The sequence below is a fragment of the Rissa tridactyla genome, chromosome 7 (assembly GCF_028500815.1).
Source record: "Rissa tridactyla isolate bRisTri1 chromosome 7, bRisTri1.patW.cur.20221130, whole genome shotgun sequence".
Classification (NCBI taxonomy): domain Eukaryota; kingdom Metazoa; phylum Chordata; class Aves; order Charadriiformes; family Laridae; genus Rissa; species Rissa tridactyla.
This window is the reverse complement of record NC_071472.1, coordinates 8,140,605-8,167,040: the sequence shown is the minus strand read 5'-3', so window position 1 is coordinate 8,167,040 and position 26,436 is coordinate 8,140,605. Positions and strand designations below refer to the sequence as shown.

Genomic DNA, 26,436 nt, shown 5'->3' with positions numbered 1-26,436 from the left:
TTTTAAGTTTGCTTGGTTTGGCAGCTTTTACCCACTCAAAAGTTTTTCGGTCATTCCTTAATTATGATTGCACAGATTGTTTGCTTTTTCTTTCTACCGTATATTGATCGACCTGTCAGGTAGGTGGATCAAACACTTTCCTTTTAAAAGCTCTAGTCCAAATATATATAATGAGTATTAGATTTTTGTAGCAGTAAACAGTTGTTTTCCAAAAATTATTATGAATCTGTGCTTCTGCCCTCCCTTTGTCTAACGAGCCTCCAATTGCTTTTTTGTTCAGGTGAGCAGTCTCTTGTATCAGTGTTAAAAAATTACCATCTTTAACCATTTTTCTCTTTATGTTCTCTGTATGCCTTTACGTATGCTATGTTTCTTCCTCATTGTTCCCTGACTTTTATTTTTTTTTTACTACCTTTTTTGCCTAGATTTTTTCCTCCTTCTGTACCATGGTTTTGTTCATGTTAAATCCCCACTCCACTCTTTCCTTCTCTTCTGCACACTGTACCATTAAGTGACTTCTGGACCACTTTTAAGATAGTCCAGATCGTTAGTGATTAAGATTCCTTTTAATCTTAAAAAGGACATCTTCTGATCTTTAAAAGGACAAAAGAAAACACACAGTTATAAAGAAAAAAATCTACTTTATGGCTCCATGGAATAAATATAACTCTCCTTTTATTTGGAAAAAAGAATCATAAGCTTTCTAAAAGTAACAGCCTTTTCTTATTTACTCTCTCATTTGCACTAGAATTGGGCCAGTCATGGAAAAAATAATAATAAAGGGAGCACAAAATAAGTGTGGCAAAAATAAAACTGATGTTCGGGCAGAGGAATCTCTTCAGATGTATGGAGAAATCTTCTATTACAGATCAGAAAGTTATTTGATTCTACAGCTGTGGAAAGCAGAAAACGTATTATACATATGCACATGTAATTATTTTGTGTAATTAAATGGGAAAATAATGTAAATTCATCATAACAAATTCTTTAATCCTGAGACAAGGGTAAATGAACAAAGAACAATACTTTCTTTCATCTTCTTTGGCTTGTTGCCACTATAATTATACAGTTCAGTCTGACAGTGGTCTGTTTTCCCCCTCTTGCCCATAGTTCTTTTAGCTTGCCCAGCCATCTCTGCTACTTCAAGAATTCTGAACAAAAGAAAAGGGAAAGCAAAAATATCAGAAATCTCTTTCTGGGTTGTCATTTGATATGCAAACTCCTGTAGCGTATCTTGCTTTCCACGCGAAGGAAGCGGTGTGTCAGACCAAATAGATAGGTAGAGGCAATCACCAACAGAGTGAAGAAAAGAAACAGGTGATTTATGGTGGTTTGTGTATACGACAGAAAGGTTGAATTTAACTTTTTTTTTTTGCCAGTGCAGAACCTGGTTGTGGTGGAGGAGATGCAGAAGGTTTTTGTACTGGCTTAAAGATATCGCTTTTGGGAAGGGGATTTTTGTTTCCAGGTGGATGAGCGTCTAACAGACTGTTCCTCTGATAGTGCTTAAATATGGATTTAGGTTTAGATTCATTATTATTTATGTAACTTTTTATTACTTGAACTATTACAAGGCATGCATTTTTTTTGTTCCGCTGTATGTACCCATAAAGGTGCACACTTCACCTTGAATATAGGATATGTATATGAGTGGTAGTGCGTTTTATAAAATACACAGGAAGACAAGTTATGTGTCCAGGGAAACTTGTATCTGAGGCTGAACAAGAAGGGAACGTTGGTGCATAGAACTGCTAATGACAAAGATTTGCACTGAGAAAGTGTCTATATATATTCCAGTCTCATTCTTGTATCTATTTTTTGATTCTGTCTGGCAGTGTGCATTGCATTATTAAGCATTTTAACTTTTCCTTTTCACTTGTAGATTTGAAGAAGACACTTGCTGTCTTGTTGGATAATATCTTGCAGCGCATTGGGAAGCTAGAGTCCAAGGTGGAAAATCTTGTACTTAATGGAACAGGAGCAAACTCTACCAATAATACTACCACTCCTGCTCCCAGCTTAGGAGCAGTCGAAAAGCTTAATGTAGCAGGTGGGTATGGCAATTGTTTAAAATATTTATGGGCTGTTTAATCTGTATTTTTCTCTCTTGGCTAAAAAAGATTTTTCAGTGTTTAACGCTGTTTAATAGCTGTTGTGATTCGACACACAGCGATGACCTACCTGGTACCTTCAGTTTAAATAAATATGTTTTAAAATATCATTTGAAGTCATTAATTTTGTCTTCAGTGAATGGACTGTTCGCTACCCTTACAACTTCTCAAAGCATTTGAGTCATCCTGCGGTGGTGGAAAGCCTTGCTGGCCTCTTCACTTGCACGTCTCTGTTCCTGTAGTGTTCCCAGCTGTGAATGTGGCTGGTACGCTGCATAAGCCTTGTTGTTTATACTGCCTCGTCTATTGCACTGCATTTGGCTCTGCCACCAGGTCTAAACAGATGCTGACTGTCCTGGCCTATAGGAAGATCTGAGTCTGCCCTGCTAATGATCTTTGCAGTCCCAAAAAAGGAGCAGAGCGGAAGAGTTAGGGCAACTTGGTAAATACATTGATAGCTGTGCTTACAAGTCTTGCCTGTGCTTGGGTTTTCTGTATAAAAACTTCTGTTGAGAGGGTGTTACTTTCTTAAATTTGTCAAAACAGAGAAGGAGATGCTACCTTTGGTAGGGCAATGCCACTGAAAGGAAGTCTGGGAGAGCAGATGGACAAGTGATTACCCAAGTACAGTATTGCAGCAGAGTTGCTGTGTCAGCTGCTCTGTCCATTGGTACCAGGACGTTAAAAGCATATTATCTCTTGGTGAGACAGACCTTTCTGGCTCTCTTGCCACATAGTAAAAATACGCTTATAAGCATTTACAACAGCCCTTTGCATGTGTGGTTTACTATGCTTGCCTTGTGGTACCTTTTTTTTTTCTCGTGTGTCTCTTTGTTAAAATGAAGGCAGATTAGAAACAAGTAACTGAAGGTGTAGAGCACCTGCAGACTACTAATAGGATGAGCCATGTTACTACCACAAGGAATACAACACAAGATCTTTGCTGGAAGATATGCCACTTTGATGGAAAGTGAGCTAGTACAGTATTGTTATAGTTTCTGGGCTATATATAAAATGAAAAACATTCCTATATATTTTCTTTTTGTAGCTGGACAAAAGAGAGACTTCACACTATTATTTCAATAGATTTGCAGATAACTGGAAAAAGGATACTCATGTTGTTGTTTATACATTTATAGGCAAAGGATCATTGTTCTTATCTGACTGGGAAACATCTCATCAGTTCTTAGGGTGAATTGAGTTTTGTTTGTTATTCTTGGAGTTTGCTAGATTCACAATTTTAATACTCAGAAGCAACATTTAATGAGCTTGGTGGGAGTTTTCAGTTTGCGGTGTTTACATGGCTTTTTGCTGCCTGAGGCTTGCTCTGTGGCAAAGAACACTATTTGTCTTATTAGAGCTTCAGTTTTTTACCTTTGACTCTTGGTCCACTAAGTTTAAAATATCTGAAGCAACTATATTAAACAGCAACAACAGAAAAACCGTTAGGAAACCATTTCTTAAGGTTTGATTAACTATTGTTCCGGTGCCTGTTTTGGATAATGTGACTGTTGAGGTATCTCCAGGCTGAATAGTACCAGTGGGTAGAATAGAGCTTGAAGCTAATCCTTGTGTTAAAGTGCCTGCTATTCATCCATTTGAAGCAATCAGTGGAAATTCAGCTGATCAGAGGAAGCCAAATGGAAATGAAAAACTTGTTTTGACTTCTGTCTTCTTAGCAGTTTCCTGACAGTAGCAAACTCTGGAAGCTGTATGGCTCCAGTAAAATCATAATATAAATGTCTTCTCTGTTAGGAAGGAATTGTTCAGAAAATAAGCTAGGTGAGTAAATAATGTGATTACAGTATCAGCTACAGCATTGGTTTTGTCTGTCGTATTTCAACAGCATCCTTTTTTGTTGTGCTAGAGCAGTTGAGATAATCTGAAAATTGTTGTAGAGAGGGCATTTTGTCACCCAACAGTTTGTCGTTTTACTGGAGCTAAAACATGTATATATACAAATACACATGACACTTCCACTGTTTCCTTTATAATAGTTTATTCAGCTGTTACTCTATGAAGTGATCACAGAAAGCAAACATTTTAAGATTACTGTTTCTCTCTTTATCAGCTGTAATATTTTACTGCTGACTTTAGACAAATTCATGTTAGTAATTTCACCTTTTCTGTATGGACAACCATAGTATTCATGGAGCACGCTAACCAACATCGTGTTTAATATTTTTAGTAATGTTTTTTGAAGACTTCTTGAGTTTGTTTGGTTTTTTTGCAAATCTTTTTTGATGCAGAGTTGCTGCTTAAAACTCTGAAGTAAATGAAGCATTTTATAGCCTCATTCATCAGTGCAGCAGTGCAGTGTCATTAGCAGACTTTCCTTGAAAATTTGTGCTTCCAGTGGAGCTACTTCATGCATTTATTATTTTTGGATTGAGCTGCCACAGTACACTGAGACCTGATTCTATAATCTGTGTAACTATGTCCCTTTACCTATGGAAAGCCTTTCTTAAATAAATGAAGCTTCATGCAGGCTTAAGCTGCACCTTAGCATCTACTGACACTGCTTATAAACCTTGGTAGTATATAGTGGAGTCACTATTCGTCCCGAAGTCTGCATTTTTCTCCTCACTGACCTTGTATAAAGTTTACTGTGTGTTATATACCACCTTGAGTAGATGCAAGTGATAAAATAAGACATAAGAGAATGACAGGAAGGTGATTATATTGCAAATATTTGATTATGACTGGACACAAACTCAAGAGCAAAACAGTATTTTTCTTGTAATTTAAAACTGTTTGTCCTGGCAAGCTAGACATGTCAATCTGAATGTGCTATGGGCTTTTCTTCATTGTGTATTTTAATTATTAATAACACTTAGGAAAAAGTGTTATTTTTTCTTATAGTATTATAGTGTTATAGTATTATCGTGTTATAGTATTATTTTATCTACAAGCTAGAAGAACAGAAATGATGATGATTAGTCAACATTTCTCCTCCTAAAGTGTCTCTGCAAGTGGGATTTTCTTGTATTAGGTACATTGCTGTATTCAGAAAGCAGTCCTATGAACAGTATCCATATGCTACAGGTGGATTGTGATAATGCAAGAATCCTGGTTTAATTAGAATCCTGGTCAAGCTATTGAAATCAGTCCAGGTTATGGTTTTATGTGACTTTTTATGGTTTATGTGACTTCTTATGTTTTTTATATGACGCAACTGGTATGTGATCATGGTGCAGATTTATGCATTGAAAAAAATCTTTTCTTTGAGATTAAGGACACGGGCAATTGGATCAGATATGGATTTTTAAAAAATAATTCCACTCCTGCCCACCTTTTCTGTATAAACAACTAGAATAATGGTATAAAAAGGGGGAATATTTATAGTTTTGAAACGTATGGATGTTTTCTTCAGTTCGTACATACGTTGTTTTTAGCTTAGCTCAGCTACAGGTTTGAATGTGACTATGTAAGAATTTAGGTAGCAATGAAGAGAATGTATGATGATTAATGGTTGTCAGTTGCAAAGTGGTTGAAAAATCAATTTGTTTAAAATGCTGACATTTCTCAATGAACCAAGGTCAGAGGGCATTTAATTTTTGCCCAGTATATGTCTTGATGGCAAAATGTCTGTTGGTCCAGGAAAGTTTGTTTTTATAGTTAATAGACTTGCAAGGTTACTTCTTCTAATGCACTACACTTGAGCTGGAACTACCTTGTTACCACAGTCCCTTGGTATCACAACACGGAATCTATCATCCTTCTTTCTAATGAAGAAAAAAAAAAATCTTCCATGTACTTTTTGATATTTTTAATAGTCTTTTGGGGACGTTGATATCCAGACTTTGAGAGTGGTCACTGTAGCTGCCGGGGTAAATAAATTTGAGTGGTTCACATTCCCCTAAGGAACAGATACGACAGTAGTGGGAAGCAGTTGCCTGTAACTCGATGGCAGTGGTAATAAAGGAATACACAGCCTTTGCAGCCTTGCAGGTGTCAAAGCAGATGAAAAATTTCCTCTGAACTGTATGGATGAGAAAAGACCTAATAATAATGAGTTTTGTAGCTCCTTTTAAAACAACTAACTGCTGTTTCTAGTCAGGATGTCATTTGAAGGCCTACCAAATGGCTTCTAAAACTTTTATCAGCAACTTCTGTAGGTTTTCCTGGTGGATAAATGGTAGCACCAGTAGCAGAAAGATGAAGTAGGACAGTTTCTTGAGGAAAAGAAAAAACACTAGGGAACTACCTCGCTATCAAAGATTTTATTTAAAAAAAAAAAAAAAAAGTTCAACAAAACAAAATGTGGTCTTTACTGTGGAAAGTGTTAGGCAAAGCCTGGGAAGCTCTAGATAAGCAGTGGACCTGGAGGTGTTATAACCTGGAGTATTATGCTAAGATAATCCATTATAAATTACTTCATGAGGGAATGAGCAATGCCCTCTCCGAAAGAGCCTGTCAGCAAAGGAAAAAGGAGGCACTGGCATGGGAAATAAACTGTTCAATGGTTTCAAAAAAATTATCTATCTTTGTTTTAGGGTTATTATTACAGCCAGAAGTTGAGTAATCTCTGGCCAAACAGTAGCCATCGTGGCTATTTATGCCTTGTAACAGCCTAATAGAAATGTTGCTGGGTTCCTAAAAGCAGTTTTGACCAATTTTTAGCCTGTGCTTTGGCCACTGTAGCCTGAACAAACAATTTATGTGATAGGTATTACTTGATACAGAGCCCATAACTTTTTCTTTTAGTAGCCTCTTCATTACCATACTGCAACCTGACATATGCTGGTAATTGGAGATTACCTAGCATAAGGAAAACGTATTCTTTGACCTAGAATTATAATTGTACTTTGGGCAGACATGCAAACATCTTAAGAATATGACTCAGTGTTTAAAATTTAGGGGCTGTTTGGAAGTGAAGTTGTTCATCACTTTCACTTCATCATCTCTTCATCAGTTATGCTCTTTATTGTGCGAGATGCAGAGAAAAGTGTTTTCTTTTGTTTTTTAAAATTGTTTCACCTCTGGCTGTCAAGCGCAGTGTAGAACTGAGGTGGCAGTGGTGAAATCTGCAGTGGAAAATATCAGTCTGTGGTGGTGTGTAGAGTTTTTGGCAGATAAAAGTAGATGAAGAAAATCCATCTGGATTATGCTCGTTCATAATAAGAAGGTGACAGCAGTTGGTAGGAGGAAATGTTGAGGATTTAGCAAGGACTGTAACTCGGCTGTCTCTGAAGTAGGTGAACTCAAACTTTTATTTGATTCATTTGCGACTTCCCATTTAGAGACCAGAAATCGCTCTCTTCCTTTTCAGACTCTCAGATAACTAGCATTAATTTATATGTAGACTGTACTGTGTATTCATAACCTTACTGTGTTTTTACATTTAGTGTTTGTAACTTGGTGCTACACCTGTTTTTTTCCTCTGAAGTTAGTTTTACAGAATCTTTCATTGAGGGAAGCTCAAGAGCAAAACAGCTTCACTTCTCTTTTGGGTTGTGTGAAAGGATAATAGAGCATGAGCTCTTAGTATCATAAATATCTTTAATCCCAATCCCAAAGGAGCTGAGGATGGGACCTCTGCTGGAGGGTGAGGCTGCATGATTATGTTAAAAAACAAAGCCATGGAGCACCTTGGGTAACTTGAGTGGGAGGTTAGATGTTACTTTTTTTTTTCCCCTCTTTAGATCCATGTGTAAAACCATAAGCATACTTTCCTTTTTCTTCTTACCTCCTCAAAACCATCAAACAGTGTGGTTGTTTTGATACTGATAATTTTCAACTGGTTTTTCAGAACCTCCATTTTGTTTATGAAAGAGTGAATTGTTAATAAAGTGCTTATAAGGCTTCAGCTAACTGGTTTCAGGAGCAATAAATTTCCTTCTCTCTCTCTCTCTCCTGTCTTTATTTATCCAAGTCGCGTCTGAAAAGCTTTTAAGATATTTGGTAGCCATCCTTTCTGCATTTGTGGGAAGTAATGTATTCCTGTACACACAAGAAAGTATTAATCTAAACCTTGGGTGCCTAGCAGATAAGATTTTTCATTAGCCTTCAGAACAGGAAGCTTTGAGCCACTGCCACAAATAACACCCTAGGTAAATTTAAAGTTGCCGTTTTGGAGATGATTAAACGGAAATGGGGAAATATGAAAGCATGGCACTTTATAGCAGAGCTTGTCTACGTGGCTGCTTCTGTTGTAGCTGAATCCTTGGTTCCATGTGACAGGCACAAGATCAGTTTGGTTTAGGCAACTTGGCTTTTAACAGTTGGGCTTTTCTAAGGTAACTATGAAAGAAATCCTTGATCTTTGTGGGACAGTTGCACTAAGGATATTTCATGGGATAGGGCAATCTGCTTGCACAAACATGATCAAAGAATCAGTCCTCTGTTTTCTTCATATGATTTATTTTTTTTTTTTTTTGTAAGCAGGGATGTGGGGTTTGTGTGTTGTGGGTTGGGTTTGATTTGGGCTTTGTTTTGGGGTGGTTTTTTTTAGTTTCTAAATTGCAAGCTCTTGGTGTGTTCTTCTGGCAGCTATGGGAAAAATTTGATTTAAGCAAACTGAAAGAAACTGTTTCAATTCCTCAGGCTTTAAAACTCTAGTAAATAATAGTGGTATGAATTCTGAATATGCATGTTGCAAAACAACTTTTTAAAAATAAAAATGTTGATTTAAAGCAAAGGCCAAGGTGCTCCGAGGCTATTGTCATCACTGTACTGTGCTTGTTCAGTGAAAAGCTAAAGTTTTGATAAGTGTAACTATCTAACACCTCAGATAGTATAATCGCACAGAAACCATGCCAGACTGGTTGTTTACAAAATGTTCTTTTGCCTTGAAAAGTGTCACTTTGTAAGATTTCAATTGTGCGTCTTTGATCCCATAAAAATGAGCAGGTTTGCATCAAGGTTCGCATCAAATCCTCCTCCCCACCTCCCTAGTACATAGCTGGTGCTTGGAGAACTCTTTCGAAGACTAAGAACGGTTAAGTACCAGGTTGCTGTATGTAGCGCTGCTCAGTGAGGGAGAATATTTTTTGTGTTACCTATTCAAAGCTTCCGTAGCTTTTCTGCCTTATGCATTAACTTGTTCTGCTGTATTGGCTGTTGAGTTCTCTTTTAACAACTTTAGTGTTAACATCTTTAAAGTCACTCATTAGGATGCAGACTTCAGTATTTACTTGTCATCTAAGACATGATGGCTTGGATGCCTGTCAGGTATCTGGCATCCTTCGTGAATATGTAGCAAGGCAGGCTGACAAGTCAGCTTTGGCAATGCTGCAAGCAGGCTGCTTTTTTTAAACGTTACTATGGTGAGAAGGACCTTTATCGTGGTATTTCCACGTCCCTCTTCCTAAAGACTTGGGGCTGACACACTGAAGCCTTTCAGGTGGGGAGGAAGACTCGGGTAACTTCATGATCGGTTGATTTATTTCCATTGCTCTATTTCCGATTAAATTTGTTATACATCTAACAGCCTCATTAGTTTTAACAGTCTGCAACCATAGGTCACCCCAATAGTTCTGTACTTGCAGAGACAAACTAGGTTAAAAAAAGCTAAGATATATTGCATATTATTTTGAATTTCTAAAGCTGTCCTCCTGTTTTAAGAGGACTACAGTAAGCTTTTCTTTGGTTAATGTAGTACCTACAATGTTCTGTATGGTCACGCCTTAAAAAACAAACTAGTTGTCTCCGCAGAACGTCAGGGTGTACCAGCTGTAATAGGATGTGGGCTGCACTGGTTCTAGTAGCCAAGACTACAGCTTTCTCGGGGTAATGCTTTGCTTTGACTCGTATTTATTGTGCCTTATCCATTGTATTCTTTTTCCACACTGTATATAATACCAAGCAGTTTTTCCCATTTTGCTGTCCATTTGCCTCCCACAAAGGCAGTAGCGTGGAGCTGGGGAGAATCGTGTGTTTTCAAGCCTCGCTGTTGCAGCCCAGCATAATGACTGTGCAGAAGACCACACGTGAATATTTTCCTCTGCAGTGCTAAGCTGTATTAGTAATGCTGAAGGGGGCTGTTAGTGGTCCCCTGGGCTGCATTTTGATTAACCACTTGACTACTACTTGAATTCTCCTAACACTGCATTGATTTCAGTAGCGTTAATGGAACACAGCAGCACAGCTGGTGTGAGGATGGACTAGCAGTAGAAAAGTTAATTTTCTTTAAATCATACCAATGCTTTGCTACTGAAGTTTCTAAAATGTTAGTAGAAAGCATTTTGTGCTCTGCATTTAAAATCTTGAAACCTTGAGCTCATTTCATTGAATATGTTCATAGTGCTTTCAGCTCACACTGCAAATTCAGTCTTTTATGAAATCTTACCAGCTGGAGATGAAAAATGTGAATTAAATTGAGAATGTGTTAATTAGTGTGAGAAGAGAAGGGAGACCTTACACAAACTAAACTAGCCTAACTACAGTGTTGTGTCTAACCGTAGATACTACATTTCATAACTGAAATAGAAACAGGAGAAGGGTTCCATGAATTAAAGAATAGTGCTTTTATTTAATGATCAAAACCAGAAAGAGAACAAATAGATATAAAATTGTTGAATAGACTTGATCAGATACGATTACTCTGTCCTTTTAATACTAAGGAGGTTCCTGATTTTATGAGATCTGCTGATGGGAAAGACTTTGGGTTGAGCCATTATCTGTGCTTTATGTCATCAAAAGATAGCCTAATGTGTGTTTTTGCACTAGTCTAAAAATTTGGGGTTTGGCCTCAAGGTTCCAAAGTGTACAAAGTTTTGCATCATGTTAAATTCTCAAGAAATTTGTATTCTCTGAAGAATGAAGCGTTGGTCCTTAGTAGACTAGATAGGCTGCTGGTGTCACAGTTTGCAATTTCAACAATATTGTGGCTTTTTCATTTGCTTTTTTTTTCATTTATTGTTTTAAAAACAACAAATAGACAAATAGAATACTTATCAATAAGCAATCACTACTGAGTAACTAATTATAACTGTTATTCAGCTTACTGTTTTAGTGGATTATTTCTAGATGTCCTAACTGTCTGGTGGAGAAAAATTGAAGCAGATTTTTTTAGCCTCTTACAAAGCACAGTATTTGAAGGGTGGTGCAATATAGGAAAGGGGCAAAATATGTATGTAGTGCTCACTATTACTTATTTTTACTGTTTTGTTAAAAAGTAACTAGGAAGTAAACAAAAATCAATTCTGTATCGCAGATTGTGCTTTTAACCACATAATTATCTCTTGAGTGTTGTAGACTTTCACTAAAACAAACTAAACCTGTGGACATAGAGTTTATTTGCAAGAGATGATGAAGACCTGTACCTGTGAACTGGTGTTTAAAGAGAATGGTGTCAAAGGCATGGGACTTTAGCCAGTGTAGTGGATCATCCCTGGAGGTGTTCAAGTCCAGGCTGGATGGGGCTTTGAGCAGCCTGGTCTAGTGGGAGGTGTCCCTGCCCAGGGCAGGGGGTTGGAACTAGATGATCTTTAAGGTCCCTTCCAACCCGAACCACTCTCTGATTCTATATAGAGCTACAAGGGAGAAGTATCTTTTCCAGTGCAAGGTTGGGTGGCTTAGCTTAAATCCGCCAAGTCATCCATGCTAACGTGCCAGACTTTGCACTGAAATAACTGATGATTGTTCACAAGTTCAGTTTCACCTGCTGTGCACTAACGATCTCTGATGCAGAGCTGTATATCTTTAAACAGCCACAGACATTTGCAAAGTGAACATATGGCTCCTTTCTAAACATGGGGATGGAATTTGTTAGTTATATATTGAATATCCCAGGACCTCACAAACAGTATTTAAAGAGTTTTTTCTAGAGTTGCATGGTGTTTTGTCAATTTTTTTCCAGCGTAATCTGTAAAAACTGTGTGCTCTTAGGCTTATAATATGCTCACATTCATATTTTCAGTTTGTCAATGCACTGGCTTTTAATGTAACATCATATGAGATAAATGTTTAATAATTATGTCTTTGCATAACAGCAGTCAAGAGGAAATAAGCTGTGCATGACTTCAAAAACACCTAGGAGTCTGCAGAATAGGAATTAATATTATGGCTCACACAAAGCTCAAGAGAAAAAAGTGTGTGTATTAATTCTGTTGCTTTGTACTGACTTGACAGTTGCTGTATTTCCAACTTTTTTGGCTGTAAGTTCTAAGTTTTGGCTGGGAAAAGAGATCTCAGAACTTGCATTTTAAATGACATAAATCCTAATTAAGGGTAAAGATCCTTGTGGTTTCTCAAATACTATTTTCCAAAAAAAGTAACTTTAATGTCTGGCTTAATAATATATTTTTCCCCTTCAGGAAAGAACTATCCAACATGAATTTGGTAACAGTGCGATACCTCTACCCAGACCTTTTTAACAATAATCTTCATAAGATTTTAGGGTTTGGGTTTTTTTGTCATCTCCAAATGATGACTTAAACCTTAATACTTGCTTTTATGTTTTGGAAGGTCCAGATGTGTAGATCAGCATCCTCGGGGTTCCACTTGCTTTATCTCCCCTGTCTTTGTGATCCATTCAACAGTGTAAATTGCTGGTATGTGGTTGAGGTTGGTCCCAACTGTCCATGGGATACACAAGAGTTGTTCACCTCTGGACTCCTATTTCAGTCAGAAGAGCCAGCTCCTAGTTAGCATGGATGATGGGAGCCTGTGAACGAAAAATGGATTGAGCTGATTTGGCAGTATGGGCCCACGCTGAGCTAGGGACTACTGTCCAACCACTGCTGCTTCTGCTGGTCCAGCTCTGCAGCATGGTTTGATGAGGACAAGCTGGACTGGTAATTTGTAGCTATGAATTTGTATTTAAAGAGGCTGGCCACAGCTTCCTTGACTTCAGATATTTTACAAGGATGTTTCCTATGTTTATAACAGTAGTTCAGAACAGCTAGTTTAGTAAGGTTGGGGAAAGGAGCCTTTTTGTTGCCCACAGGCTCCAGGACACCCTCCACGCCTAGTTAGTAGTGAGCAGCTGAAGTGTAACTCTTCATACGGGTTCTGATCAGTAAGGAAGAAAAGAGTTGTGAGGGATGTTTCTCAACCTAGAACTCACACCGACTATGGCCAAGAAGAAAGTGTACGGCAAGGCAAGCAGTAATTGACTGGAACCATCAAAATTATTCACAAGTGAATTCAGATTTTGCATTTAATTCTCAGGCTTATGTGTGGGAACCAGTGTGTTCAAAACTTGCCCATTTCTGCAGACAGTGTATTGCTTTGGACAACTCTTCTTGATGTAGATGTGTTTCCAGTCTGATTACTGGAACCAGCCAGTTCCTGTTTGCAGGCACAAAGGAAAGATTGCTTGTCTAGGGAGCACTCAGATGGAACAGAGTTGCTTTTCTCTCTTGCTTCTCCTATTCTTTCACATTCATTTTGTCTTGTATGCATGTATTGCTACATTTTGTTCTGCCCTGGATAATGCTTTATGTAAATTGTTTCATGGGACAGTTTATATTTAAGCTTTATAGAACTGCCTTCACTATGCTATTACCTGATTAGTAGCTATGAATGAAGCAACTGGAAGTTGTTGTAGATGTTTGGGATAGATCCATGGTAAGGCTGAGTGGGAAGCTGGTGTGCAAGTGAAGCATCTTCAGAGTCTGTAATGGTGGAAAAAAGGTGGGTTTTTTGAGGAAGGTGAAACTTAGGAGCATTTACTGTTGCTAGCAAAGAGGGGAAAAGATGTCAGGTATTCTTGGAAATACTACTAGAGGCATTAATACTTCTCCAAGCATTTTATCATGGTAAGAGGTGATAAAGGTGGGCATTACTGTTCTGTGTTCTCTATACGTATAGATTATCCTGCGGAGATCAGTATGCTGTTTGTATGTAAATCATCACAGTAGAAGAGCAAGAGTGGGACTGCTCTGGAAAAGCCCTAGTGTTGCTGGCCCCAGGGGAGACCAGAAGCCTGAGAAAATCTGCAGTTTATGCTGACATCAATGTCTGGCTCTTGCTTTTTACTTCTTGGAACGGGCAGGAGCAGGGAGAGCTGGTAAAGTTGGCTTTCTGCTTGGGAAGTATCCGTATGTAGTACTGCCACAGCTCATCTGAGCTATTGAAGTGTGTGGTGGGTGCAGTATGTGACTTGTAAGAAGGCAATTTTTATTCTTGCAAGTAGATCTTGCAAATGCAAGGATCCTGTAAAACTTTTTGACCAATGAACAGTAGCAAAGCTCGCAGCCCATCTAGAAAAACACATTTGCGTGCAGAAAATGTGTTTACACATGACAGAAGCAAACAGGTATCTAGACTACCATTGTGTATCTACCAAAACTGAGGCCATTCTCTGTACCTTGTGTTTTTTTCTCTGTTCTTCCTTTCTTTGACAGATTATGAGATACTCATTAAAATGCAATATGATATAAGTGAGAAACTTGGCACGGTAGGTGTTTATGCTGTAAAATAAAGAATTATAGCTTGTGTTTATGTATTACCCTGAACTTCAGAAGAAGAGAGTGTTCTCTTGACTAACCCTCTGAACTGGAAGGCAGTCATATGATAGCACAGTTAGCTTGAGATAGAAGACAAAGTTCATGAATCCTTCATGTTGGCAAGCTATACTTCTGATCAACAGAAAGGGCAGAACAGCAGCTTTTGTGTACTTTCCAACTTTCGACAAATAAGGAGCTGAAGGAGTAACATCAAGTCTAAGGAGGAATGACCATCTTGCAGAGGAGGATTGTTTAGCCTAGAGCGAGCAGTGCAAAGGCTGGATGTTATGCTTCCTTCAGTGGCCTTGCGAGGCTCTGCCAGCAGCACCTCCTGCAGCCACAGGCCCTCGGGAACTGTCGTTCCCACCTCTGCTTTGCTTCCTTCTCTAGTGCCAATCCAAAAATTGTTTCTGGTTTAAAGGAATATTTTTGGGCAAGAACTATTTTTAATATATCAGTGGTCCAGCCAAGAGTCAAGTGAAAGGTAGTGCTGGCATGGTGAGGGGTGGGTAGTGGCTGAGGAAGGATACCCCTTAAAAAAAGCACTGCTGCAGTGGAAAAGGTATGTGGAAATGCATGCCGAATATCATTAAAAATACCTTCTCTTTAAGGGTTTAATAAATTGTTTCTTACCTTTCTGAAAATTGCTAATTACAGTTAGTTGGTTCTATGAATAGTAGCTACAGGAGGGAAGAAAAAAAACCTTTGAGCATGGTAAGTGTAACTTGTCCAGGTGCAACTGAAATTGATAGAGAGACATGTTTGATTGAATAGAATTACCCAGATGTTCAGAATTTTCAACACTAAGTTCTGCAGTGAACTTTCCCTGTGGTTGAACTGCATCTCTGGTGTTATATCATAGATTTAAGATGTCTTTTATGTTTTTGGAAGATCTGAATTTGACATGCCTTATAGAAAGCTCTGTACTTATTTTGTATTCACGCTTATGAGTTTGTAAAAAAAAAAAAAAAAAAAAAGCCCACAGTCCAGACCATACAGCTCTTCTAATGGCATTGTATCGATTACTGAAAATTGCCATAATTTAACCATGCCTCTTTTCGGTGTAAGGTAGGTTTGTTACTGTTTGATCTCAGGCACTGATTTCTGTGTGATTCAAGTGGAAGGTCTGATTCCTGAACTGTAGTAAAGCAAAAAGTCCCACTGTTATCTAGCTGCACTGACTGAATTTAGAACATACTTTTAAATTGTTAATGTCTCTACGTATGCTCTGTATGTTCTCACTTGGAGCAGAAACCAGAGTCATAGATGTTGCTGGTCTAGTCTGCAAGAATCGTATAAGGGTAAGAAGATAAGGGAGAATATTTTGAAAGTGCTTATTGATTTGAAATTACAAAGTCATCTTAAAAACTACTTTGCTTCAGTGTTACTGTCAGTGGCAGTACAGCTCAGTTTGTCAAATTACTGCTGCTGCAGAGACTGCCAAATAAGTGTCTTCTTCCTGGCACAATTCTTCTTTCCCCATCAGTTCCATTTTGCAATGCTTCACTCACATTTCACGTTTTATCTTTAAAAGAAACTATGTGCAAAAACATGGAAAATATTCATATAAACCAGGAGGTGGTTTTCATATATAATACAATGTTCTAACTTTTACCCACTGATCTTGGATACTTGTCCCTACTCTATTCTAATGCTGCAGCCTTTTTTTTTTTTTCCCCCCTGAGATCTCTAATTAGCATATTCTGGGAGAAGTCATGCACTATAACTGCCATAGCATGAAACGTTCCTGGGTTGATGGATAGCTGGCTTTAATGATCTTGATTCTTGCCTATGGGAAAAGCCAGAAATGATGCAGGTATAATTTAGATAACTCTGGGATGAACTACCTAAATTGAAAACCTTATCTTCCGCTGCCTTTGGCAAGAATCTCTGCACCATGTTAATAATTTTCTTGCCTTAAAGGCCTGCGTTAGAGGGTTCTTCTAAGTTCTTAGAAGAAGGTCCCGTCCTGGGGTTGATGTGGTAATGCCCTTTAAAACTGCTTCTTTTTCCTTGGCTCATGGGCTAGAAGTGTTGCTCTGTATTACCCTCTTTAATGTGTTGCAACGATCTAGAGTGATAAAATTTTAAAATAGGCAAAAAAGAACAGAATTCTTGGGAGACCATAGGAGATTTTTCTCATGAGATGTGATGTAGTGCTACTCAGTTGTAAATTTAGATCATATTGCAACACCTGTTAATCGGGTCATATATTCGATGCCAAGCTGCACATCATGGGTATTTCATAATATGATAACAGAACTTGAAAAACTAGGTTTTATGTTTAAGAGCAAAATATATCTTACAAATGTTTGACAATTGGAAACAAATTCTTCCAATTTAGTAGTTTTAAGCAAACTTCACTTAGGAAGATATTTTACTTTTTATTATTCTCGGTATGGATTAGCTTAATTTTTAAGTCTTCATAGACCAGTTTTTGTAATTCATCACTTTTACTGCAAGTCAGAGTTGAAATCTATGAAACCATTTTATTCTATAGTCAGAAGAGAGCATGCTGAGTTTTAATGTTATAACAAATATTACACAGTAGGGCTCTTCAGTCAGTCTGGATTGCGGATTCATGAAAATGAAAGGAAGGATTCATTAGGCTATCTGTCAGAACTGTAAAATTAAATTCACTTATGGTCTATGTTTCTCTTTAGATCTCATAAATGGAGCCCAAGAACAGTGTGAATTGCCTCCTATGGATGGTTTTCCTCACTGTGAAGGGAAAATAAAGGTAAGTGAACTGTTTTTAGTCTTATTATGTGTGTTCTGTTAAAAAGTGAACATAAGTTGTAAAAGGTCACTACTCAGACAATGGCATAAACCAAGAACAACTAGGTCAAAAAAGACGATATTTAGAAGCCCGTGTCAGTACAGTATTGCTCACTTCAGGCCTTTAATACTACTTCTGCAAAGAAATAAAGTGGCATCCTATTAAGACAGGAATAAAATGCCATATTATATTCAAATGCTACATTATTTAATAAAATGCCTTATTATTTGAATGCCATCTTGTTATTCAGAAACTTTCTTTTTGCAAAGCCCTGTTTTCTTCCCCATTATGAGTCATTTGGCATTCCCCTACCCCAGGACTGGGATTCTGTGTGTACCTCACTCCAGCCCTCTCCCCGTTTCAGCAAGACGCTTGTTTACACTTCTTTCCCCTCTTTGCCAACAGCTCTGTCCGGTTCCTCCTTCCTCTTTTCCGTTCAAAGCATTTCTGCTCACAGGCGAGGTACTGCACTAAGTGTGCAACCAGAACTTCGGGGTTCACAGTTGATTCCACATAAATCCTATATTTTACTAATAATGCAGTTGGAAAGGCCAAATATTGAAAGCCATCAAACTTTGGTTGGAAAGACTGAAAAACAAAGAAAACCCCCAACGAACTTGCAGAGGTGGAGGTAACTGGGTTTTTTTGTCCCCAAGGTACATCTCAAATGTAAGGATACTGTTTTAGTAGTAGGGGACAAAAGTAAAATTGCTGGACACTTAAATATCATTATCAAGTATCACAATTTATTTATGAAAGTGAAAACAAATAACAACTAAAGTATATGTGAAATTATGCTGTCTTTTTTCTCCAAATAAAATTCTTAGACAATAGTATTAAAAATTAATCTGTAAGTTTTAAATCTTGTGTCTGTGTTTTGATCCATTTTGACAAACTGGCTGCATAGTGACTATGTAATGCATTATCTGAATATTAAAATATGAATTTAAATTAATTACTTCTGCAGAAATGGCAGATTCTTGGCAGAATCAGGCAGATTTCAATCTTGATAACTGAAATGATCTGTTAAATTCCAGTGCAAGCGTAAAGGGGGGGGACGACAATGCAGTCAGCTCCAGCCACACCCAAATGTCTGGATCCTGATTATATTCTCCTTTTGATATTTGTCTCTGCTTGCCCGGCTACCAGTTCGTATAAACTGTGCTCGCAGCTGGTATGTAGTTACTTCTCCAACATAGCTGAATACAGAGCTGCAGTATGCTGCAAAATATGAATAAAATTCGTTTTTTGTTATTTGTGATATCTAGTTGGATACGGTCGCTTTGCAGCTTTCCCCTGTTATTCCTGAGTTGTGTGAAATAATATGGAGTTATTATGTCGTGCTTAAACCTAACAGACTGTGGTTTTGTTCTGTTACAGTGGATGAAAGATATGTGGCGATCGGATCCCTGTTACGCAAGTTACGGTGTAGATGGGTCCACGTGCTCCTTTTTTATTTACCTCAGTGAGGTCAGTAATCTTTTAATCTGCAGAGGGGGAACATCATACTGCCTCCATATTTTTGGTAACTGTTTGCAAACTTTTCTCAAAAGAAATCATAACTTTCTTCAGAAAAATTCCTATAAAGAGGAAAAAGCTATTAAAACAGAATTATTATGCAGTGTGTTGCTATTAATCATAAGTCTTCCAGGGATTTCTAGCCTGGAGAATTCTGGTGTTTATAACTGAAGTGATGTAAGCAGCAACTCTCCAGGGAGTCCATGCTAGGTATCCTGTTAAACCGAAATACAAAGTTCAGTCATAGAGCCTTGCCTCTGAACACTTCTTTCTGTTGCTTTCTATGTAGCTCCTGAGTAGTAATAGGGAGGCATTTTAGGGGAGGCATTTGGAATGTAAAATTTGGAAAGTGGAATTAGATGGTACATCCTCCTAAGTAGCATGGCTGCTTCCTGCTTGGAGGCTGTTTGTGAGTTGCAGTTTGTAAGCAGAAAACAAAATAACCTGAAAGTCACATTTTTGAGTGAAGTTGCAGATGTATTGACTAAAGCTTATGGTACCTGTCAGAACCAAAGGCCCAGTTTTGTACACAAATGAGTAAGGTGCTTGGCCTGCTGGTTTTTGTACAGTCTTCCTGTTTCCTTGTTTGACAAGAACGAATTTTGTTAATCAGTTATTATGAGCTCTATTACTGGCTTGTAGTGTGTGTGCCAAAACAGCCGGGTGTATTTGGTCACTGACCTCTTCTTTCTTATTAGTAAAATTCTGATAACTTACAGCAACTGATCTTGGAAGTGGTCTTGGCATCTGGTGGCTTACTGCTTGTTAAGAACTGCAAGAGCCAATGTGGCTGCAGAAATGCGAACTAATATTAAATTTGTAGTTTCTGCAGGACTGGGGGATGGGGATGGGTTTTTAAATTATGTATCTGAGATTAAAACGGTAAGTCTATTATATAAGTAACTCAGTTGTAATGAAAGCACTTTCTGTTAATTTACTCAGTTGACTGTCATTGAACTTTAGGGGGCATTGCTTGAATCAGTAGTAATAGTTAAATGCATATCCAAAACACGTGTCTGAAGAAATAAATAAGGCTGCGTTGAATCATAAATTTGACTCATTCCATTGCTAGTACCAAGGGTTGATTTATTTATGGGCTATAAAGCTAGGAAAGGAAAAGATACAGGATGACTACGTTATTTAGCCTGTTATTTTTCATAGAAGCTAGAGATATGGTTTCATAATCATCTTAAGTAGATCTAAGTTTCTACTAAAAGGTTATGTTTTATCATCAGTGGAGTTATGTTCATGCATATATATAGTACTCTGTCAACCAGCAGGTGCTTCACGTTTTTAATGCAGATGTATCTTAAAAATGAAGATACGTGCCAAATGAATATGGGAATCTAATATTCTTAAATGACATTTATTACTTTGTAATTCTGTTAAATCACAGTATTTTCTGTGACAATCTTCTCTGATCATTAGTTTTGAAAACTCAGTTGATGCGGTTAATTTTTTGGTAATTGATCTTTCAGCTCATCCTCATGGCAAAATGCAAGCAGATTTACAGAGGCAAAATGGTTGTTTTTTCAAGGGTCTAAGGATTTGAAATTTTTCTTTAAGCAGCAATATTGAATTTGAGCAACTTCTCATTTCGTGATGGAAGAACAGTACAATTAGTTAATGTGTATATTTGGTAACTTCAGGCAAAGGTCTTGTACTTTTTTTTTTTGAAGTGCTTTCCCATGACTGAATGTAAAACTCATATTGGGTGAGCGTGTTATTAACCTTCAGTTTAAATTTGGCATTCTTAATCCTATGATTAATTCCATGATTAACGTCCAGCAGCAGAGGTTGAAAGCTTAAATGTTTGCAAATGCAAGCATGAAATGAAATTCTAATAACACTACAATGATGTGGATTTATGAGGTGTGCTGGCTGCTAGGGATAACTTGGAAATGCTGTTGTGAGAGTAATTTGTCAAAGTGGACAGTGATGAAGAGTTGACAGTTTATACTATGGTTGCACAGCTGAATGATAAATGTGTGAATGTGCTCTCAAGTCAAAACTGCTGATTTAAAATATTAAAATGCATATAGGGTACTGGAAGGGTTTTATTGTTAAGATTTTTCTTTTTTACTTTAAGGTTACCGTATAGGAGTAAGACGGTTGTTTACACATGCTCTGTGTGAAAAGGCATTATATGCATCAAATTACGGACAACCTCAGTTTGAAAAGACAGAATATGCATCAAATAGTGCATATGTCTACTTTTGCTCTTAAAATCACCTCTACAATCTAGTGCAACAAGTACCTGTGCTCTTTCGTACTCTTTTGGGATCTACTTTTTTCTCCTGAAGCAGTTCAGTTAGGGTATTCTGTTATGCTCGTCTAGCACTCTTTGTAATACAATTTTAAACTTGTAAACAAAGGGGCCCGAAATACTACATTTTGGTGTGTAATATGGGTCAGAACCACAGAGACACAAAGTAACTTGCCTACAGTTTATGCAAAGGTTTAGAAACAAAGCTTGGAATAAACCCCAGTCTTTGGGTGTCTGTCATGTGCCCTTGTTATGTTTCCACCACGTGTGTCTGCAAAATAGAAACAGCGCAGTCAAAATCCAGGCTGCCCCAAGCCTTCTCTTTTGAAAAGCCTGCACGAGTGTATTAGCAGTTCTGCCTCCTCTGGTTCCCGTTGGATGGCACTCCAGCAGGAACACAGCCACAGCTACCTGAACTTCTCCACTTCTCTGCTTCTGTCTTGGCTGCTTGAGCAGAAGGGGAGGGAGTGTATCAGCAGAAGGAAAGCAAGAAGCAGTCCAGCACATTCACGGAATCGTGGAGTTTCAGAGTTGGAAGGGACCTCCAGAGATCATCTAGTCCAACTCCCCTGCTTAAAGCAGGATTGCCCACAGCACGTTACTCAGGACTGCATCCAGACGGGTCTTGAAAATCTCCAGAGAAGGGGACTCCACAACCTCCCTGGGCAGCCTGTTCCAGTGCTCTGTCACCCTCACCGTAAAGAAGTTTTTTCTCATATTTGATCGGAACTTCCTATGTTCCAGCTTGTGCCCTTTACCCCTCGTCCTGTTACTGGGAACCACTGAAAAGAGTCTGGCTCCGTCCTCCTTAAACCCACCCTTTAGATACTTGTAAAGATTCATAAAGTCTCCCCTCAGCCTTCTCTTCTCCAGGCTAAAGAGTCCCAGCTCTCTCAGCCTTTCCTCATAGGGACGATGCTCCAGTCCCTCAATCACCTTTGTTGCCCTACGCTGGACTCTCTCCAGTAGTTCCCTGTCTCTCTTGAACTGGGGAGCCCAACCATCCCCTAAACAGACTTGCAGATAAAGCTGCAAGAATTTTTGCACTTCTGTCTTGCTGTTTTGCTGCAGGCACTGGATCAATCCTGTTGGATAATATGCAACTGTGTAGTCCTCATAACGCTAATTGAGCTGGAGCCTTTGGAGACTGGAGGAGACACAAATGGCCTGAATAGCAAAACCAGATTTGCATTCTCTTGAATTACAGAGCAAGACAGGGATTAGAAAAATTGAAAAGCAAGTTAACTCTAAGGTTTCTGGATAGCTGGTACTTGTTTCTTTTTAACTGTGATACAAACTTGCCTATTGAGAGGAGTTATTCCTTTTAAACTTAGCATTTAGTTATGAAAAAGTCAGTTGTTTAACACTTGTAATGTCACTGGCACAGTTATAATTTTCACGGATGGCATTGCCTCTGGGGAGAAATGTGAAAAAATTAATTTCTAGACAGTACAAAAATATATTTCACTGCAAAATGTCAGTCTGTAGCTGAAGAATGACGCTTTTAAAAATATCTGCTAGAAAATGAATTTTTCGCAGTTTCCCAGCTCTACCAAAAAAAAACCAACCCCAAACCAGTGGAGGGGTCTTATCGCTACTTTTCTTTGTCTAGATATGTGCTTTCTTTGAGAGAACTGCCTGCTGCACGGGAGCGGGACTGCTGCTGTGCCTGCTGCTCAGCCAGTAGCTGTGGTGCAAGTTACCACTGCCCAGGGGTCACTACATTGGCACTTACCTGCTGGAGCTGGGCAGGTCTCATTCGAATCCCAGGCTTTGGATCTCCAGCTCGCCTTTCAGGTGCAAGTGTAATTTTTGGTATCCATCTTGGAAGTGGACCCAAGGCTTCAAAAGAATCATAGAATCGTAGAATGGTTTGTGTTGGAAGGGACCTTAAAGATCATGTAGTTCTAATCCCCTGCCCTGGGCAGGGACACCTCCCACTAGACCAGGCTGCTCAAAGCCCCATCCAGCCTGGCCTTGAACACCTCCAGGGATGGGGCAGCCACAGCTTCTCTGGGCAACCTGTGCCAGTGCCTCACCACCCTCAGTAAAGAATTTCTTCCTGATATCTAATCTAAATCTGCCTTCTTCCAGTTTGAAGCCATTACCCATCACCCTATCAATGAATCAAAAGACTAAAACCGTTTCAAACACCAGTCTTTGAGGTTTCTCTAGCTTGTGCGTGTGCTAGTGTACCACTAGAGAGAAGTCTTGTTTCCAGTCCTTCAGACTTGATGGAAACAGAATGCATGGTTTGGTTGCAGGAGTATTTTTCTTTACAGTGTTAATTTTGTTTTGAGGGATAAAGCAGAAAAATGCAAACTGAAGGTGATTTTGAATGCGGGTTTGTTTCCAGAATGTAAGTTGTAGTCTGAGGCACATTTTAGTGAAAACACCAGGGAATAATAATTATACAGGTTCCTCAAATCCTTGTGGTTTTGCTAGTTTACTGCAGTTTGCTCATGTCTGTGTGGAAGTCCCCGTTCCACAACTTCTGCTGCCTGTGTAAGTGAATTTCTGACACTAAGGCAAGTTAATGATTTGCATTTCTTCAGTGTAATGTCACGTCAAAGCACCTTCTTTGAATTCTGTGCAATTACTCAGAAAATTGACAAAAATAGTAGTGTTGTCTGAAATGTAAAACAACAAAAGCTCAAACTCATTTAGTCATCTTACATGTGTTCCTAAGGAATTGAAATGCTGATGGTAGTCAGCACTTTGTCCCCAAATCATCCATTATTATATTGTCCTGGATTTGGGCAATTTGGGCTCAGTTATCTTTTCTACTTCTGTTACTTTAAACTGGGATTGGTCTTTTTCTATCTTGTTGGAAAAGGCGTAGATGCCAGTGTAAGAGAGGAATCAAATTTAGTGCACGTTACTGAAGTTAGGTAAGAGACCATTTGTTGATTGATGGTTATGTATAAAATGTCATGTTGCAGTGTCACTGGGGCTGCGGGTACCAAACACCTTATGTTTGAGATTGCCTTTGGAAATGCTCCTCCATTTCACTAAGCAGGCAGACAGTCATCTTGCACACTGCAGGTTTTGTAGCACCTTCAAATGACTACTTACCACTGAGGAAATGCTAAATAAAATATAGGTATTACAGCTTCTAGAGGAGTTGAAAGTCACCTTCCCGGTGGGAGCAGTTCTTTCGCATCAAATTCTCAACTGGATTTTCTAAGTGAACATTAGGAGTTCTCTTCTCTGCCTGCCTTCATAGTACCTAATAAATTTAAAGATGCACCTTCTTCCACCATATGCAGCACTGCTTGTTTTGTTTTGGGGTTTTTTTTTTTGTTGTTTCCCACTCTGGGACTGGCCTAACAGCAGCACTTCACCATGGATAGAAGTACACCGAGCAATAATGCTGTTCACCTGATACACAAAGAAAGGTGCTTTGGTTTCCCCATAGATGGGCTGCACCTGCCCTTCAGAAGAGTCCAAAACCAAGATTATCCCAGGTGTTTAGAGAGAGTACCCTTCAGCTTCTGCTGTATTAAACTCCCGCTATGACTCTTCAAAAGCTTAAAGAACTTCCTGAAATTTTGGATGTGGAGAGCTGCTGGCAGAGTATACTGTCATTCCGTTTGGAGGATGCTCAGACTACCTCAGTGCTGCAGTTGTTTGCCAGGTTCTTAAAACTGTGCTTGAAGTTACTTGCTCTTAATACATGTGAGTGCTGCAACCTTCACTTCCCTTCTGTGTCACTCTCTTTCTGAGGAAGAGTTACTGAACAGATACCTGCAAAGCTTCTATAAAACACGCTCTTCTGCTTTCTTAGGTTTGGTTGGTTGGTTTTTTTCGTGTTAACTCACTTACCATTAAGCTACATAAAGTTAACGTTACTGTGAGAGTGGACTGTCTCTTATAAGGGACCAGAGAAACTCCTGACTTCAGTTTAAGCAGAATCTAGGCATTCACACCCCAAAGCAGTTTGGAACACTGACTTCTCACTAATGTCTGGAATCATGAAGCACTTGTTTTGAACTTCTAAACTACCATGCAGCCTAACCCTATGGAGCTAGCTATATATACTCTAGACACTGCTGTCTACTGCAGTTCAAAACCAAGTAGGGAACACTTGACTTCTCAGGTGGACCTAGTTTCTTGAGCATGATCAAAGACTACCTAATGCAATTGATTAGTATTGAGTTCAAAACTAGGTACAGGAAGCACAGCTGGCCTTATTCAAAAATATGATGGTACGAAGATAAATATAGTGTGTTCTAAATAATAGCTTAGCGTTTATATCACTTATCCAAAAAATGGTCGGTCTTCAAATCTGCAGTTGTTGCTTCCCAACAATCTTCAACTGCTAATCTGTAGTCTAATATCACATCCTTCCTCTTAAATCATGAGCATGACAGTGTAACGGTTGCTATGGAGAGAATAAGCTGAAGAAAGAACTGATGCTAACCCAGCGAGAAGAAGGTTTTCCTGAAAAGGGGGAAGAATCCTGGTTCCTTCTCGGTAAACAACTTCAGTGTTTTGTCTTAAATGACCAAATGAAATGCATAAACAAGTTGAAGAGCAGGATCTAAATGAACACCACTGCTCTCCTTCCACTTGCCTCAGACTTAGGGCTTGTTGCTTGGGCGTATTCTGTACCTAAACAAATGCAAAGCTGAAGTACTTGTGTACTTCTGGTGGAGATTTCATCTAGACCCGCTTTAGTGTTATCATAATCCTTTCTGTCATCATTGCCAGTGACAGGGAAAAGGTGGGTATGCATGGAGCAATACCAGATTTCTAACTGCGTACTGCAGCCTTAGCACATGCTATATTATATTCCTGTTTATAATCATATACATACACATCTATACACACATTTCTATGTATACACACACACATTTGTATGTATACACACACACACTTCTTTTCCCATTGTATATGTTATTTAATCACAAATATTCCTAGCCCAGGACAAGCTACGTTTTAATGGTGTTGCATTTACTGCAGACTTTGTTATGAACAACCAAAGCAGGTTTTTTGACCCTCGTCCCCCTGTCACCCTGTTCTGTGTTAGGAGCTTCCAGAAAATGTGTTGCAAAACGAAGTCCCTAATTCTTCTCACCACGTTTCCTGCCCTGTCTCTACCTCGTCCCTGTTAGTTTCATTGAAAGCTGATAGGCTTTCTTTAGGCAATTTGGGAGCAAGGGCAGAAAAGCAAATTCCAGGCACCACATGTTTACACAGACTGTTTGTTCACTGTTCGTGCGTATTTGTCACACAAGACGAAGGAGGTTGAAGGTGTCAAGTCAATCTGAGCAGTGTTAGACATTCCTTACTTTTCTTTCTCCCACATCTATGGCTGGAAGTTAGTACTCACTGAAGTAAAACCTGACTTCTACTTATCTCACA

The 26,436-nt window shown here is 38.7% G+C and overlaps 1 protein-coding gene across 1 annotated transcript in view; it reads left to right on the top strand.

Moving 5' to 3' along the window:
- The window catches only part of MGAT5 (alpha-1,6-mannosylglycoprotein 6-beta-N-acetylglucosaminyltransferase), a 129,652-nt gene that overhangs the window by 50,517 nt on the left and 52,699 nt on the right, over window positions 1-26,436 (top strand). The window contains exons 3-5 of the mRNA XM_054208384.1: window positions 1,883-2,050; window positions 17,170-17,246; window positions 18,666-18,755. Coding sequence (XP_054064359.1) covers window positions 1,883-2,050; window positions 17,170-17,246; window positions 18,666-18,755 — 335 coding nt within the window. The remainder of the gene's footprint in view (window positions 1-1,882; window positions 2,051-17,169; window positions 17,247-18,665; window positions 18,756-26,436) is intronic.